This window comes from Bufo bufo, chromosome 2, assembly GCF_905171765.1.
Source record: "Bufo bufo chromosome 2, aBufBuf1.1, whole genome shotgun sequence".
Taxonomy (NCBI): Eukaryota; Metazoa; Chordata; class Amphibia; order Anura; family Bufonidae; genus Bufo; species Bufo bufo.
Window position 1 is genome coordinate 97910163 of NC_053390.1, and position 19693 is coordinate 97929855.

At 42.7% G+C, this 19693-nt stretch overlaps 1 protein-coding gene across 3 annotated transcripts in view; it reads right to left on the reverse strand.

The window, feature by feature from the left end:
* The window catches only part of ADAMTS6 (ADAM metallopeptidase with thrombospondin type 1 motif 6), a 272216-nt gene that overhangs the window by 20183 nt on the left and 232340 nt on the right, over nt 1-19693 (reverse strand). For all 3 annotated transcript variants that reach the window (XM_040421333.1, XM_040421334.1, XM_040421332.1), the window contains 2 exons: nt 10203-10332; nt 4932-5136 (listed from right to left, as the gene is read on the reverse strand). In XM_040421333.1, coding sequence (XP_040277267.1) covers nt 4932-5136; nt 10203-10332 — 335 coding nt within the window. The remainder of the gene's footprint in view (nt 1-4931; nt 5137-10202; nt 10333-19693) is intronic.

Below are 19693 nucleotides of genomic sequence, written 5' to 3' on the forward strand. Positions count from 1 at the left end.
GCCTGGAGGCTCTGTCTGTGTGGTCTCAGCTAGGCTAGGCTGAGGGACCACAAGGCTGGGAGATAGCCTGGAGTTGGGGGACGCAGCGACGCCTGGGAGGGTCACAGGGCCATAGTCAGGCAGACTACTGAGCCCCAATCCCCCACAAGAAATACTGAACTGGAGACAGTGGGCGTACTGTGCTCTGTACAGCCAGGAGGCTGTGGGACATTGGCTGACAAAAGCCGCATGAGTTCACAGGGTGTGAACTGTGACCTAGGTGAGTCAGGAAACGTTATGTTTAGTTAGAGCCTGGACGGGCGAGTGTTTATTATTTTATGTGGATGTCACATGTGTTAGGTGAAGCTGCGACTTCATGATAACCTGTATTGGTTGGAGTGTGCACAATAAATGCACGGTTTGGACCTGAAACCTGGTGTCCTAAAGGCGTATCTGTGAGAATGACCCCCGGTGAAGAGCTAACCCCCTACAGTATATAAAGATTTTCTGAACACAGACATTACCCATGTTCTTTACATTTCATTGTACCATTATTTCCTGTCTATATTATCACATCCTATATGTGACTCTTCTATGTAATTTCTCTGTAATTTCTTTTATAAATGGGAGGATGGTTTTCTAGATGTAGTTTTTTAAGTCAATCCATGGACACTTTTTTTCATGTGTCGGTCCTATCTCCTGGACTGACCTCGGCTCCCTTACCCGAACTAACTGCAGTAGTTAAAGAAATAGCCAATTCCTATCTGATTGCGATAATGTGAGTACAGTACATCAGACAGGAACTGTCTGCATCATAAAGTATTATGATGCAGTCAATTCAGGTCAGTGGAGTCAAGGGTGGTCCAGGAAATGTGACCAAAACACGGACCATGTTTCCCTGACCGAGCCCATGTGAATCAGTCCTTAAACTTCTTTTCTGTCTGGCCTTTAAGCAAGGCACAGTCTACCATAATTTCTGTCAGACCAGCAGTCAGACTAGGGAGGAGTAATAAATGGTGACTCAATAAGAGCATCAGATCCTCCCTATGCTATCTGAGAAGTGTGGATGTTCAGGGCTTCTCACCTTATGCTAATCAATATACTTCCCCTGTTTTTGTATGTTTTATTCCTAACAAGAGAGCAATAGAGCTGTCATTCTGTCCAGTCCTCCACCTACTATTCTAATGAGGATTACCCTGGAGATGAACCCTTCGCTGTTCAGCAGTGTGGTAAACTGAGATTACTTTGTTGTCTTATTCAGAACCTTTCTCTCTCTGAGATAATGTCCCCCTCCTACAGTAATAACCCACACAAGGACCCATTTTTTCCCCAAATAGTCTAGCAGTATTGTTTTAGACTGTGCAGGAAAACATATGTGTATATGGAAGGCAAACCCTCAACACAATCCTATATACTTAACAGGATGCCAAGATCCATGCGTACATGGAGGGCAAACCGTCAACAGAATCCTTTATACTCAACAATGATGCCAAGATCCATGCGTACATGGAGGGCAAACAGTCAACAGAATCCTATATACTCAACATGATGCCAAGATCTATGCGTATATGGAAGGCAAACCCTCAACACAACCCTATATACTTAACAGGATGCCAAGATCTATGCGTACATGGAGGGCAACCCCTCAACACAATCCTATATAATCAACATGATGCCAAGATCTAGTGGTGCAAATGTAGATCATACCCAAATTATGGTTACAAAGTACTTACAGTTGTGACATAAAGAAGACCAAATAGTATGTTAGGGATACATCAATATAGAATTGCTTATATCATTGTGCCCACTGGGTAGAATTCACAAAAGTGTGTCAGCCACACAGCAGTGCCTATAACATAATTCTAATCACATAGCAATACCCACACTGCAGTTACAACTACAGCAGAGCCCATGCAAATGTCCCAAGCAGAGCAACGTCTGTAGGAATATGGCAGGTTTTGCGGCACTCACACAAATGTGCCAGACACAAGGCCTATATAAAACAATTATGTCCACCATAACCTCCATGTGACTCCAGCCCCTTTTTGTCACCCCGGATATAATATAGGCTTCATGTAGAGTTGAAGAAACATACTTGTAAGTTTGGTTCTTCATGCCAGTTACTAAAGGAACAAAACGCTGTAACTTGTAGATATTACATTCCTTAAATAAGATCTCTTAACCGCCAACCACCCTGTACCTTTACGAACCAGACCATGGTTCTGTCCCTGGAGTACAAATGTTCCAGACTAGGAAAAAAAAAAAAACTTATATATTTATCTAGTGCTGAAAAACAAATGTGATCCCCCCAGTTCTGGTATGCATGGATGTTTTTACTGCACTGTGCCAATATGCTGGCATTTTCAAAACCGCTTTCATGTGGCACCCACTTACCACATTTTTGAGATAACAATGTTTTATTTAAATTCTTTTTTTTTACAGTTTAATCAGTCTTCATAGTGTTTTAGTAACCCAAGCACTTCAGAGGGGGGGGGGGGAAAGAAACTGCATGTAAATTCTTCGATGTGAGCACAAACTGCGCTTATTAATATAGAGTGCGCATTGCAATCTAATGAATGACTGTTACGGAATGACAGCCAGGCTTCACGGTGTGCATGCCGAAAAGAACAATTCCAATCTGTTCTTTCTCAAAGACATGGATTTCTGCAAAATCTGAAAAGATCTTTGCCATATACCACTGTCAAGCTGTTACATTAAGTGCAATCTTTGTTTTCTAAGAAATATAAATCTATCATGGCTTCTAAGAAACACTGCAAGCACTCTCCTACTGTTTGCATCAACCCCCAAAATACCCCAGACTGAGCATCTGCAGGCCAGGCCAGAATGCAACTGGGGATTTTAACCATCTCATAGAGTTTACAGTCCCCGTCCAATAATTATGGTACATCTGTGCTGGACAGAACGATCAGCTCCTAAGAGGTTAAGACTGTCAGAGTTTCATGTTTATCGCATACAGTAAATTATTGGCGTAGTATTATCTGGCTTCTGAGATGTGCTCCTTTGAAAACCGATTGGAGGCTTTATTACTAGGCACTGACATGGTAAACTGAGACTTACTTTTGATCTGGTTTCACTGTCATATGCCCATGATTCGTTTATGTGTTCGTTGCGGTCATATATTTTTCATGCTTTTTGACAAAAAAGGCTGCTACAAAAGGGATCAACACACAAAGTCTATAGCAGATGGAGTGAAATTAAAAGCATCTTCAAGGATCAGTGATCTAGTCACGATGGTCTTACTGATGTATATACTTATACTGTAGGTTACTGAGACAACCCAACATAAAACTATTTATGAATTAACATTAATTAAAGGGCTTGTCTCATCAAGACAACCAAATTGGGGCATATGAAAGTCAGAGAGGGGTCTTCCACTTGGCACCCAATTTCATATTAATGGCCTATCCTCAGGATAGGTCATCAATATAAGATCTGAATCCCGGCATCAGTGCAGATTAACTCTTTCAGGAAGCGGCAGCGCTTACCAGAGTTCTGGTGAGAGCCACAGCCTCCTCGCAGCTTACCAAATACAGCGCCATCCATTGGAGAGCAGCTGTGTTTGGCATTGCAGCTCAGCCCATTCTTTTGCTCACAGAGTGAAAAGTTTTGCCTACAAAAGGTGTCAGTCAGTGGCTTTATTCCCATCTCCAGTTCAGAACAAATACATGCTCAGGCAAGCTAAGCGAGCATGTGCAAGGGGGGCTGGCAGGAATAGCTGCCAGCAGGCCATTTATTACACGGTCTAATGTGTGTGACCAGTCTTAGGGCCCTTGCACATGACCGTATGCCCTCCGAGACATACGGTCTCTGAGCGTGCGCACGGGAGCACACAGCATCATAGATTACAATGATACTGTGCAGGTCGGGCCACCCGCGGGGCTAATGTCCCGCACTCATAAGATCATATGAGTGCGGGACAATAGTCCCGCGGGCGACCCGACGTGCACAGTATCACAGTAACCTATGATGCTGTGCGCTTCCCTGCACACGATCAATGCCGCTCCAGGACACATGGCCTGCTCACGGACCGAATTTCTCAGAGGGCATACGGTCTTGTGCAAGGGCCCTTAGACTGCAGATCTTCATGCTCAGATTGACTGCTGTATATACTGTAAACCCAAACCCACCTCAAGCTCACCAGGAAGTTAGTACATAGAGCGCCGATTTCCATTACTAAAAGGATATAGGACAATTATTAACTGCAAGAACCCCCAAAATATTGTCCGATTATTGAAATGCATAAATTTAGGCAAATTAGCTAAATAAGGGGCTCCTTCAGTTCTGCTTTAAAGACCTTTACGGACCAATGTAAGTACATTTTCTGTAGGGATATTTGAAATTTGCATTCAACAAATACTAAATACAATGCATATGCAATGCACGGTTATGATTCAGAAACAAACTTCTCAGTCTTTATGCCATTGTTTGAAAATATGACCCACCATTCCAGCACCAACCGTTTACATTTTAACATGTGGAAATTTAGGAAAAGCTGTAATATCTATTTTTTTTCCTTCAACATTAGCCTTCAGGAGATATACAGAGAAAAAAGTTGTAAAAGTATTGGTTAGGATGTGTAAAGACGGATGGTGACTTGTTTCAATTGTCTCACAAGACTTTCCTAGCCTAGGGCAACCTTGAAGGTTGGTTTCAGGAATGTGTATAACTGTAAGTGAAGTCAGCACATTTCAACAGTCAAACTGTATACGTTCCAATACCATAGGAAACTGTGCAATTTGGATAAACCCCAATATTTGTGGGGGTTCCATAAAAGAAGGTTTTAAAGCAATATTGATAAACATTAATTCTGGATAGCTTTGGTTTTTTCATCTACATATTTACATAAACAAAAGCAAACACCGAAAACATAAACTGATAGACCATATACAGTGAGAGGCTTAAGGTTTAGGTTATTAGTATGTATAACTTACTTCAGACCAGTCCAAAGCAACCCATTGAGGAGGACATGACTGATTATTACAAGCTTCCTTTTCGATGGGCCGGTGAGTTAGGCAGCTGATGTCATCTAGTGTCTCTTCTTCTGAAGGTCCAATCCTCCGAATGCAGAGCACTGTCCGCGTGCGCATTCCCCCATCACATGTCTTACTGCACTCAGACCAGTCACCGATAAACCACCTATAATGGCAAGAACAAAAAGTTTATCACCAGGCAAAGTGCATTGATTCCTCTCACTCACCAAAAATGACTTCTCACCCCTCCATCTGGAACCTGCTTTGTACTGATAAGGACAACCCCAACCTCTCTTTCTTTTGGAGAAAATTCTGGCCTAACTAAAACACCTGGTCATGTATCAAGGCTCTTTAATGTGTTGGAAGTTTGACTTACCGGGTATCTACCTATAGGTGGCTTTAGAAAACTGTTTTCTTCCCTTTGGAGGAGAGCTAATTTGCATACTTATTCCCAGGGAGCATTGTCTGTAAGACCCCTTACCCCAGCTAGTGGTCTTCACAAGGAGAAAAGGTATCCACCGAAAGGTGCATAATGAAAATACGTTTTACTAAACCAAGCACCTGATATCGTGTTCTGTATTAGGTATACAGGGGCTGTAAGAAACTAAGAGAAAACTAACACTCATCTTTTAAATATCCCGACGTTCCGGTTCCCACTGGGTCAGCAGTGGTTAGGCACTGTTCATCGTTCGCATAACTTCTGCCACCAATCACTGGCCTCAGCGGTCACATGCTGTTCAATGGTCAGCTCCATTGGTTACTGTACATGAGTGATAAACAGCACATGAGCTCTGCAGGCCCAGCTGGAATCGTAGCAATGAATGTAGAGGAGGGGCGTGTAAAAGGAGGATGTGTTTTTTTCTCTTTATTTCATAAGGACCCTTTACATGTGCCAAGAATCCGCCATATAAACGCTAATGAGCGTCCATAGGAATGCTTATTAGCAGGTATTTGTCGTTGTAAAGGTGCTGCTCACGCGTCTGATAATTGAATCGTTTGTGTAGGCACCTAAATCGTCATTAGCCAGCAGGGGCGGATTGGCCATAGACCTTACAGGGAAATTTTCCACTGGGCCGATGCCCATGGGGGCCAATGGAGGTTTTTGGGGATGTATTTTGTGCTGCTGGCGGCAGTATTTTATGATGGACTGTGGCATTTGTGCCACAATATGAAATTGCTGGATCTGCCTTCCATCTGACTACAAAACATGGCCTCGTTTAGTATTTTTTCCAGGGCCACTTTAAGTTCACAGTCCGCCCCTGAAACAGCGTCTGTTGTGACGGCAAGCAACGAGTCCTTATGGGGATGAGCGATGGCATTAGGGATCGCTACTCCCCATGGAGGATCGCTACTCACTGTGGAGGATGGAGGAGATCGCTGCATGTACTGTAAATGCAGTGGTCTCCTTCAATGACGAGCAGTGAAGGAAGGACAATCGCCTGCTGAACTGGCCAGTGTAAATGGACCTATTACAGCCCCCTGCTATCTGGCACTTTTTAAAAAATCTTGGAAAACCCATTTTAGGGTTATGAGAGATGTCAGGTGTATATCTGATCTCAAAAATCACAGTTCAACAACTTTGTCAACAGAGGTGAAAGCCTACTCCATGAAAATGGCTTGAACTCTTGAGCTGAATATATGTGTATGTAATAGACAATCACCTTTGGAAAAAAGTATCTAAAAATATTTAGAAACACAATAAATCGGCTTATATCCAAATATAATCTTTAAACTGGTCTAATAAAGAAGTGAGTTGTTTAGCACAGATACTCGTAATCTTATACTCGGGAATCTTCTAGAACCTTCAGAAATAAAACTTGAGGGTATGCTTTTTCTTAGAACTACTCATATGATAAAACTGTCATGCTTATGCATCACCGGCACAGAATATAGAGTTGACAGATTACTTCCGTTAGGTATCTAAGCCCCGGCATGTTCCATAATGACAAAGTGTAATATAAAATCAGTTTAACCTTTTAGCAGATTGACTGTGCACTGAAATGGCTCTATCACAATAAAAGAAAAGAAGTCTTCTAAAAACATGGAACGGCATGCTGCTTAACCCTGGAATGCCGCCAAAACTATTTAAGCTGACATTTTTGTCATGTGCGGCGTTTCATTTTGTGTTTTGTTGTCTCTAAGGAGGCGATGTGAAAAATAAGTTACATCCATTTCATTTATCCTCTATCAGAGTGTGAAATTCTTCATTATCACATGTTGACAGGTTTGACATTTTTGGTGAGAAGTCAGCTAGATAGTAGTCTATGTGTTAAACCAGTTTAGGATGATTAGATGGCAACACTATGGTACATGGTCTGCAACCAACCACATACTAAACGTAACCTGGCCAGGATTCTCATACAATTCCTTTAGAACCTTATCAGAACCATCTGTTGACATTCATCTAGAACGCAGAATTTTCAGGAATTACTCCTGTAAGATAACCATTTAAAAAATGAGCCATGTCTTAAGTTGTATGCAAAGATAAGGAAGAGACCAGAGTTATCGAGGGACAGTCAATGCTTTCCTCGAGAGATCACACTGTGGTCAGGGAATGGAACTCACAGGGGAAACATTTCAGACTGCTTAACCTAAGCTCGACAGCCTCTGCCCCACTAAGGTTCAGGGGAGGCTGCTTCCAATAAACTAATACCAAATGTTTTTCGAGACACTTCATTCTTCACATATGCAAAAGGAGAAATATTGTTTAGCTGGATAGATTTATCATGTTCACGGACTGTCAAAATCCTCAGCTGTACAAATGGTAAACAGCCCTCAGCTTCAGACAGAAGCACTCCAGCAGAGACCACAATAATCCCTTAAATTAACTGCAAAACCATTTCTTGAGACTTAAGTCAATTTCTTCTTACTAAAAAACACATTTTACTCCTGAACCCCAAAGATGTCTGTCTGTGCACTCTGGACAACTGCCTCTCCTTGTTAAAATACATCCCCATGGGATTTTTTTTTTCCATATGAGCCTAAGGGGTAGGTTAAGCAATTAATGTTTTTCGTCTGAATGTTTTTTTTAACTAGTGAATGTGATTTTTCATACAGATGTTTTTTCAGCCTTACAAACTATGTTACTATACTAAAAGAGTTCAAGAGGGGCCTGGGTGTATTTCTGGGGTGCAATAATATTACAGGTTATAGTTAGGAAGGGTCATTAATCCAGGGAGTTATTCTGCCTGACTGGAATCGAGATTTCCCCCCACTAAAATAAGGAAAATTGGCATCTGCCTTACAGGGTTTTTTGCCTTCTTCTGGATCAACTTGCAGGATAACAGCCTGAGCTGGATGGACGTATGCCTTTTTTCAGCCTTACAAACTATGTCACTATACAGACTATGGTTTACAACAGGATCAAACTTCAGCGTGTGATAGCACTTTTCACCTCAACTATGTAAACTGGGTTAAAAAAAAAAACTGGGAGAAAAATTTGGAAAAATAAACTGCCGTGCCTCGATACAGTTTATCTATAGAAGCAGTTCTACAAACAATGCATAGAACTGCTTTCTATAAAAAAAAACAGACAACCCCTTTTCATATGCCCAAGTGGGTTATTGAGGAAGGTCCACACTTGGAATTCCTCTCTTCTACAAACATTGGCTCTTCCTCTGATGGACAACCGAATGGTCACCATGCACTCATGGTGATCAGCTAATCACTGGGTCAGATCCAATAAAGAATGGGGGTTGCCGTGTTTAGACAACCCCTTTAAGACTGTTGATCACGACATAATGCATGTTTCATGAGTGCATCAGTATCATAATGTTTGAATGCACCCTACTATGAGGCACATTTCTTAAGACCGGCATTTTAGACTCTGGTCTTAATAAATCCCTAAGCTGGCGCCGGCCTCTTCATAACTTCGGCAGATCCAATGCCAGTTCTAAATGTAAGAAAGCTTCTGAGAGGTCCTACATTTATACCTTTTCCTACCCCTAAAACAGGCGTAGAAAATGATAAATGAGACGGGCCTGCCGGCTCCTCCCCTTCCCATGCCAACTAACCACTGCGCCGCTATCTGCGCCTAAAATAAGCCTAATATAGACATATTTCAGCATGATAAATGAGCCCTATGTTTTTTCCATTAAAGAGTTTCTCCAGGAATGATTTAAAATGCCAGCAATTTGTCAAAAAATGTTAGTAGGAATGGTTTTCTCCACTTACAGAGCTTCCTAGAGGGGTGAGGAGTGGAGTCTCACTACAAACTACACTCTGGCACTTGCATATACCACACATTGGTGAGTGTTCCTGTCAGGCTGCTCAGCCATGATGGCATATCATAGGCAGGATCACATCATTACCATCTATTGTGCAGTGTGTAATGAGGTCCTGCTCCATCACCCTCCTAGGCAGCTCTGCAAATGCCGGCAACCAGTCCTGCTCACATGGTAGGACAGGTTGCCGACGGCCATTTTAAATCATTCCCAGAGAATCACATAAAAAATATTGATCCCTATCTATAACCAGAGTAGGTAAAAGCCAAAATGCATTTTCAGAAGTATTAAAATTTTCATGAATCTATTCCATGCATCTAATATAAGGGGGATATTGCCTAATCAAAATGTACCAGAATTCTGTCACAACTTGCCCCAAATAGCTGGTGCACATGGCTAACAACACATTTATTAGACTTTTAGGGACCTTTTCGCCTTGTCCAACAAAGGGTGATGGCTAAGTGGGAAGGGGTGGTCTACTGGCAAACGGCATAGCTTAAGATGTGACCATGTGCACCAAAATTGTGGTATAATAGTCTAGCAACAGGGTGTGTAACTTAAGATGCACCAATTTATCATCAACCAGCATCAACGACTGTGACACATCATTTTTTAGACTGTCTAGTCTAAGTGTGTACGTTCTAAATATTAGATTAGTAAATTTGCCCCTGTGTGTATTAGAACGTGTATATCAGACAACAATCTACATGCTTGGCCACAAGCAAAAGCAATCAGTAAGAGACAGTAAAATCTTGGATTTCTTTCTGAAATGGTGCCACTCCTAACCAAGTATTGTGTCGGAATTGCAACACAGCCCAATTTACTTAAAGGCTAAACCAAACTAGATACTCATGATAAGGTTATGCAGTCTGGAAAAGTCCATGGTTGACCCCAGACATTCACTCACTGTCATGTCAGTTATATAGCACATTCCAGGTACCTTCTGACCTTTCTTTTTTTCCGTTGGCTGCTAACAGTCATTTACTATATAACAGATAGTTGTACTTACTCAGGCGGACAAAGCTCTGTGTTACATGCTCTCTGGTTTTCCGGAGGCTTGCTGTCCAAATCGCAGTAATTATTCTGCACAGCCGAGTTGTCATCCAGTCTTTTACACACAACCTCTTGCTTCTGGATACCTGCAAAACAATACAAAAGATGATGTGAAAATACGGAGCAGCACTGGTGTGTGCAAACATGTATTCTTCCCATAATTACACCGTTGATGAAGTGTTGTGTAAAAAGTATCTACACATTAGCAGTACCTCTACGTCCACTTACCACTGCCATTTCATCTTGGCACTGCAATGCCTCTTACATCAAGAGCGTACAACTAAAAGTCAGCAAATTCAAGTTGGTGGAGGACAACTCAACAACTACAGTACTTTAAAGAGTCGCTGTACTTTCACACAATTGCATTTCATGTAGTAGAGAATGGTGTAACTAGCAAATTTCTAAATCACTTCTCAAAATCTGCCTGCATCCACCTGAAAAACAGCAGTAAAGTCATGGCCACTAGGGGTCTCACTTCCATCTAATTTGCAGTCCACTGCCTGTTGTCAGGCAAGATCCATCCCTAGTAACAGAGACACAGAAGAGGCTCACAGGAAATGGGGGCCTGTCAGAGTTTGCTGAGAGCCTGAGCCTGAAAGAAAATGACTTCTTCACTACTTGTGAACATCACAGGAGTCTCCTGCCTTTCTGTAAGTGTGATCTCTCCCTCCTTAGCTGTTCTGTAAGCTCTAGAGGTGAAAACAAACATAATGGGAAGTAAGGGAAAGGATATCACAGCAGTACAGTGCTGGCAGATTCCATAGAAGGGAGATGCCCCCTGCTTGTGGGAGAAATGCATCTAGATGTGCAGCTGAGGGGGGAATAATTAGGCTGAAAACGACATTAGGGAAGCCTAAAAAGACATATTCTTTCACAGTTATGACTGTAGAATGAAGCACAGCCATTATGCAAACTTTTTTTTTTTAACTCATTGCATACATTGCATGGTATATAATTATTTGTAAGAACAATTCATAGTCTGACTTCAAATTTCAGGCTTGGCTACAGTTTCCTCGGTACCCCACTACCTACTACATCAAACAGCAAGCTATGAAGAGGTCTTCAAACTGCTGAGCTGTTTCAGATGTACTGTATCTGTGCCATGTTTGAAGAGTAAAACGTTTCTAGTAATTTTCTCTCCCAAAAATAAAAGCAGCTGTCACTTTACAAAAAAAAGCAGTTTTGACCCAAAGAAAGGACACTTCCATCAGAAAGGGGTATTATTTTAACTCAAAATCCATAGAAGACACGTGGCTGTTTTGTGTTTTCATTTCAGCAGTACTATACCATTGAAAATAAAATACAAAATATGTGGCAGGCAACACAAATGATAAGCCCTCCTATAGACATGGATAATCCACTGTCAGTTTACTGCTGTTAAACGGGGACGATGTTATCCGAAGGGTGACCCTCATGATGATAGTAGATGCAGAATTGGGATGACAGTAGGACAGCTCTTTTGTGCTCCTCATAGGCCTAGATGAAGATGATCACAGACGAGCACTTCATTCATCAGTGTAGTGTCGGATGGTCTGAGCCACTCCGGTGGGGCTCTCTCTGGTCGGAGTGAATGGTCTCACTGAGAAAGTTAAACAACACTGTTTGCTGTGCTAAAAGTTCAGACAAAGAGGACAGGAAAACCATCTTTCAAACCATAATAAAAGTGGCATAAAATAATCACATATATGTTGTGATTGTGTGATGAAAAAATTAATGGAAGCAGATAAACTAATTGGTAACTAGTCCTTTTTCCCCCCATAAGGACAGCTAAATGGCTTTCCAAAAAACTCCCTCATATCTCCTTCTGGAATATGACTGGGGGAAGGTTTGGGAAAATGGGTAAACTGTGGAGGTTTTGTAAATGGAGAAAAACCCCAAAACCTCTTGTGTAAAGTTATTTTTACAGAGTCCTTCATAGTGCTATGATGTCATCAAGTTGCCAATTCATTAGCGGTGGATCTACAGCACAGATTATATTAAAGGAAGCAAAACTACACCAAGACATTTACTTTGAGCACCAGCTGGAAAGCGGAATACATTTTCCCTTTTGTGAGTTTATAGCTACAGGCTAGCCTATCTTCTCCTTATTATATGCCTGTAATCAATTAGACAATTGATGCTTCCCTTGTTAAATAAAATATGATCACCCACTGTGAGAAAGTGCCACCTCAACAGGCGCGAGAAAGCTTTCCTCACAGTTCCAGTAATCAATGATTCTAAAGCACTGTCTCTTCTCGTTTCGCACCTCCAATATTAAGACCATTTACTACACCACGCTTGCCAAAATCCGGCTGCTGAATAAGAGGATCTAAAAAACACCCATCACAACATCGACCTCAAAGACACACAAGGACTTATTTCTTAGCATCATGAGTGGTGTGTGAAACTGAGGATTGATATTAAAAAGGCTTGGCAGGTTTATAAAATTAGAGAATTCTAAATTAGGTGATGGGAACCCCTCGTTCAGGGCCTTTCTCTTGCCCTGGAGGACCTGGCACATCCATACATTACACAGATTGCTAACACATTCCAAAAGAAATTGTGTATTGCTTAATTTGTCCACTGATGGCGCTGCAGGGATATTAACCACTTGCTTCCAAGTTCCCAAAGAGTTTAAGCATGAAAAATGCAAGGCACTCAAGCGTGGATCACATGCAAATGGAAAGCGAAAGTTTCAGATATACAGTTACAAGAAAAAGTATGTGAACCCTTTGGAATGATATGGATTTCTGCACAAATTGGTCATAAAATGTGATCTGATCTTCATCTAAGTCACAACAATAGACAATCACAGTCTGCTTAAACTAATAACACACAAAGAATTAAATGTTACCATGTTTTTATTGAACACACCATCTAAACATTCACAGTGCAGGTGGAAAAAGTATGTGAACACCTAGACTAATGACATCTCCAAGAGCTAATTGGAGTGAGGTTTCAGCCAACTGGAGTCCAATCAATGATGTGAGATTGGAGGTGTTGGTTACAGCTGCCCTGCCATATAAAAAACACACACCAGTTCTGAGTTTGCTTTTCACAAGAAGCATTGCCTGATGTGAATGATGCCTCGCACAAAAGTACTGTCAGAAGACCTACGATTAAGAATTGTTGACTTGCATAAAGCTGGAAAGGGTTATAAAAGTATCTCCAAAAGCCTTGCTGTTTATCAGTCCGCAGTAAGACAAATTGTCTATAAATGGAGAAAGTTCAGCACCGCTGCTACTCTCCCTAGGAGTGGCCATCCTGTAAAGATAACTGCAAGAGCACAGCGCAGACTGCTCAATGAGGTGAAGAAGAATCCTAGAGTGTCAGCTAAAGACTTACAAAAGTCTCTGGCATATGCTAACATCCCTGTTAGCGAATCTACGATATACGTAAAACACTAAACAAGAATTGATTTCATGGGAGGATACTACAGAGGAAGCCACTGCTGTCCAAAAAAAACATTGCTGCGGATGACACTGATGGGGGATCTGCGGATGACACTGATGGGGGATCTGCGGATGACACTGATGGGGGATCTGCGGATGACACTGATGGGGGAACTGCGGATGACACTGATGGGGGAACTGCGGATGACACTGATGGGGGAACTGCGGATGACACTGATGGGGGAACTGCGGATGACACTGATGGGGGATCTGCGGATGACACTGATGGGGGATCTGCGGATGACACTGATGGAGGATCTGCGGATGACACTGATGGGGGATCTGCGGATGACACTGATGGGGGATCTGCAGATGATACTTATGTCATCCACAGATCCCCATAAGTGTCATCTACAGATCCCCCATCAGATGCATCAGTGTGGAGGGAGGAGGCGGAGACACTCATGGCGGGGCCGGTGCAGTGACTCTACTCTAATACACCGGGCCCCGCAACTGTTAAATACATTCAATCCGATTTATATCTAAATGTATACGCTCTGTTCGGTACTTACTGTAGTACCGTAAGTATAGCATTAAGACGGCGCAGACCGGCAGCTCCCTCGGTCATGCGCCGCCTGCCCCAGCTCCCTCGGTCATGCGCCGCCTGCCCCAGCTCCCTCCTCATGCGCCGCCTGCCTGCTTATCTCACTTTATGAATGAACAGGCAGGCGGCGCATGACAGAGGGAGCTGGAGCAGGAGGCGCATGACAGAGGGAGCTGGGGCAGGCGGCGCATGACAGAGGGAGCTGGGGCAGGCGGCGCATGACAGAGGGAGCTGGGGCAGGCGGCGCATGACAGAGGGAGCTGGGGCAGGCAGTAAGTACCGAACAGAGCATATACATTTAGATATAGATCAGATTGAATGTATTTAACAGTTGCGGGGCCCGGTGTATTAGAGTAGAGTCACTGCACCGGGCCCCGCCATGAGTGTCCCCGCCTCCTCCCTCCACACTGATACTTCGCTGGCCACGCTGTGCAGCATAGCGGCCAGCGAAGTATCCGCTTTATAAGACGCGCGGCCATTTTCCCCCCACTTTTGGTGGGGAAAAAGTGCGTCTTATAAAGCGAAAAATACGGTAATTATTTGTGTGTTATTAGTTTAAGCAGACTGTGATTGTCTATTGTTGTGACTTGTCACATTTTATGATCAATTTGTGCAGAAATCCATATCATTCCAAAGGGTTCACATACTTTTTCTTGCAACTGTATTTCTAGCTGTGGCAATGCTCTCCCAGCAGAGGCCATTCCTACAACAGAGATTACCAAAGTCGGGGAGGAATAAAATGCTCAAGCTGCTCACAAAAAGACAAACCATGTCTAGGAAACAACATTTATTTGCATTAGACTCACTCCTGTTGGGGATATTTCATGTTTGACTTTGGTGGAGATCCTTCCAACGGGCAACAGCTCATTGCTATAATGCCGAACAGATTTTTTTTTTGTCGATTGGCCAGCCATCTTGCCTCCCAACTCCCCCTAATGTCAGATGTTGGGGGAAAAAAGGATTAGGCTGCCGAACATGCCACCTTAGGTTTCTATAAGTGGCTAATCCTCATGCTTGGCCCAAATGTAAATACTTATGGGAAGGGTAGGGAGAGAAAGCCCTTGTCTAAACATGTACACCAAACAGGTATCTTGTCTATGGCCTGGCTAAGCTTGTCTTGTTGAACCACTGACCTCTCTTACACTACAGAATCTATGAAAGCAAGATCTCTCCTCGAGTAATCTAAAACATTTAAAACATGGATTCAAGATCCCAGAGGAATAATTGCAAGCAGTAGCACACAAACACAAAACTTACGAGTTATAATAAAAGAGGGTCCTTCCAAGGACAAAGACTTCAGTCCTAAGTGCGTAAAGAAGTTTGTCAAGGGCATGGGATTATAGATGTTCTTCAGGATCTAGTCTCATTTTTCTTGACTACATAAAGTACAGTATCTACGACTACAAAGCACCAGACACTTTATAATCAAGCACGTTAACAATACATTTACTTTAATGAACAGTCACAGTCTAAGATTACTTTTCAGCCAGAACCTGGTGAGTTGTGCATCAATAAACCCATAACAAGATGGTTAACCCAGACATTCCTCCAGACAGCCTCATCAAATCATGGGATGTTCATCCTTTTGCCAGTACCTTTTGTCTTCTCAGTGGAAAGAACAGCTTTAAAGTCAAGGATTCTTTTTCATGATACTAAGTTATAAACACAATTTTCATTAAATGAAAGTTTATTAGCAGCATAATGCGTCTGAGTTCTCTGGACGCCATTTTCAGCCTTTTCTTTTTGCTATGGCCCTTTCTCAAGACTAAACGGAAAAAGTTCATAATGAATTTCAGCTTGTCAAATATGTAATAATTCTGTAGAAACGCATGAACGTCAGCGTATGGGTAAGTCTAAAGACACAATTGCTGTGCGTTTTACCTGCGGATTTGCACGGGGTAAATTCACAGCAGATTACAGTACCAGGTGAGTGGATGGCATTTTACAAACATCATCTCATGGATGCAGGTTTTCTCCACGTAAACATTGACATACAGGACGGATTTCAAAGTTCGCAGCATGTCAATAATTTCAGTATAGCATTGGTGAAATCTGCAGCAAAACACATGTGTTAGGGCTCATGCACACGACCGTATGCCCTCAGAGACATATGGTCCGCGAGCAGGCCATATGTCCTGGAGCGGCATACATCGTGCGCACAGGAGCGCACAGCATCATAGGTTACTATGATACTGTGCGCATCAGGCTGCCTGCGGGACTACTGTCCTGCACTCATATGATCATATGAGTGCAGGACAATAGTCCCGCGGGTGGCACGATGCGCACAGTATCATAGTAACCTATGATGCTGTGCGCTCCCGTTCGCACGATGTATGCCGCTCCAGGACATATGGCCTGCTCGCGGACCATATGTCTCTGAGGGCATACGGTCGTGTGCATGAGCCCTTACATGTAGACTTTGTGGTGAATTCGCCACAAATCTGCGTTGAGATCTGTTTCGGAAAATGTTCATTCCCTGTGACCTTCCTCTAATAGGGAATTCAATTTACTTTGATTAGAGGACACTGAGGAGATGGTCCTCTTGCTTACACTGCCTTGTCTAAATACATGAGAATGGCGGTGTAGACGGATTGTACCGCACCTCGATGTGCATGGCATAAGCTGCACATTGGTCTCTAGATCTAGAACATCTAGAACCTGGATCCTGTATGTCTGCATCCTGACATATCTGCATAGCAATCAGGTGCATTCCCGTGTAATAACAATTCTGGAGCATCTGTTCTTATGACTATATGTTATGTCATACCTTTATTATCCCTAATAGAAGTTTGTAAATTAATTGCCAGCGGTCTGCAATAAAGGTCCATCTTGGTGTTACCAGTTGGGCTGGGGGCGCCAGGGTAAGCCCTGCACAGTCTGACACTGCTAGCACTGATTACATAGGGACACACCCCGACTGGTAACACTCAGTTACACCTGCTGGCAATTCTAGAAGGAATAACAAAAGAATGGCATAACAGAATCATAAGAGTAGATGCTTCAGAATTGTTACTACATGGGAAATGCAAGTAGGCAGTAAAACAGACAGGACAGGAGAGCGGACAGGTCCTCTTTTAAAGCACTAAAAACAAACTTAGGTGACCCACTTATTTCAGTTTGCAATTTCCAGGTTAATATTATTGCAAAACATGTTGATCCCCGAATAAGCCTTTAAAGGGGTTGTGAAAGAATGGGGGAGGGGGAGTTGGCAAACTCCCCACTTGGCCAGACCTGTAGAGGAAAGATGACTAAGGCTACTTTCACACTTGCGTTAGGTGCGGATCCGTCTGGTATCTGCACAGACGGATCCGCACCTATAATGCAAACAATGGTATCCGTTCAGAACGGATCCGTCTGCATTCTATGTAAAAAAAAAAGTCAAGTCTAATTGTTAGTCAGACGGATCCGTCCAGACTTTACATTGAAAGTCAATGCGGGACGGATCAGTTTGCAATTGCACCATATTGTGTCAACTTCAAACGGATCCGTCCCCATTGACTTGCATTGTAAGTCAGGACAGATCCGTTTGGCTCCGCACGGCCAGGCGGACACGAAAACGCTGCAAGCAGCGTTTTGGTGTCCGCCTGCTGAGCGGAATGGAGGCGGAACGGACCCAACTGATGCGGATCCTTATACATTCAGAATGCATTGGGGATGAACGGTTTCGTTCGGGGCCGCTTGTGAGAGCCTTCAAACGGATCTCACAAGCAGAACCCCAAACGCAAGTGTGAAAGTAGCCTTACCTGTTTCCAGACAATGACTCCTCACTCCTTCTCCTCCAGGCCTGAGATGCTCCGCTGGGCATCCTCAATGTCAACATCTGGTTTGACATTGCTGCGGCCAATCACTGATCGTGGCGGTGACTGGCTCCCCTGACGTCATGACAACTTGTCTCCGCCCCGGGGTTGTACTTGGGAGTAACTTTTTTGTTTTTTAAGGGCCAGAATAGGTCAAAAATAAAATACAAGCATTACTCACCACCAATCCCCTGCCTTTCCAGCCATTTTCGGTGTGTCAATCCGGGTCGAGGAGGTAGAGATCAGCGGGGACTGGACCACGAGCAGAACAGCAAGAGCAGGGAATCAGCGAGGTGATTTTTGACTCATTCTGACCCTTTAAAAATCAATTATCTGACTGGAACACCCCTTTAATACAGCTCTCATTGTGCTCTATAGTAAATCTGACTGTTGCATGCCCTCTACACTCCCCCTGGTGGTCGTGGCAGGTAGTCCAGATTCATCATTCACCTCTACATACAAAAAATACTAAAAGTGGCCCCGTTTTGTATTCGGGTCCAAACTGATGGAAAGCAAATACCACAGTCCATCACAAAATACTGCCGCCAGCAGCACAAAATACAGGTGAAACTCGAAAAATTTGAATATCGTGCAAAGTTCATTTATTTCAGCAATGCAACTTAAAAGGTGAAACTAACATATGAGATAGCCTCATTACATGCAAAGCGAGATATTTCAGGCCTTTATTTGTTATAATTTGGATGATTATGGCTTCTAGCTTATGAAACCCCAAAGTCTCAATTTTGAGGTCCCCTTTGCTCAGGGGGTATGGAGTAATTAGCTGACTAGAGTGTGACACTTTGAGCCTAGAATATTGAACCTTTTCACAATATTTAAATTTTGAGTTGCATTACTGAAATAAATGAACTTTTGCACGATATTCTAATTTTTCGAGTTTCACTTGTGTACCTGCCTGAAGGGTAGCAGGGGATTTATTTAAAAAAAATTGTTAGACCTCATAACTATATGCAGTAAATTAAATCAGCACAGAATTTTGTATTTACATGGTGTACATTTAAAATTTATATAATATATTCCAATAAAGGATGATAAAACAATGCACATATCTCACACTATTTGTGAATACGGTCACTTTTTCTATAGAGGTCAATATATAATTGGTCTTGGTTCCGGGAGGTATTCTGAGCAGACTTCATACATTGCAAATACAGGAGTTTCACATCTGCTGCTGTCATGACAATTTGCTTATGTATGCAATTGTACATAAATTGGATAAATGGACGAGTTTGGCTTTAATTTTACATGATGAAAGCAGATCACACTGGGCCTGTTAAAGCAGAGCGCTATCAGATGATGTGAATATGATACAAGCGTTTATTGCCTGCAGTCACTCCAGCTGGAAGGCAGGATATCTGCGCTAAAGCTGCGATATGTGAATGACAGGCAGACTATAGGAGACAATGAATGGCTCTATTGAAGCTACCTACAGTCTGGCTGCCCATACACGTTCAGGTTTGGATCAGGCTTTTGATGCAGTTGTTAAAGCTAAACCCAGGAGTGGATACAGAAAAGGAGGAGAAGTCGACCCTTTCCGGTACGGACACGTGCTGGTTTTTGATGCAGTATTTGAAGCCAAATTCATTAGTGGACATAAAAGGAGAAAAAGCATTAAAGGGATGTCGCACTGTAAGAATCCACAGGGGATAAGTATCTG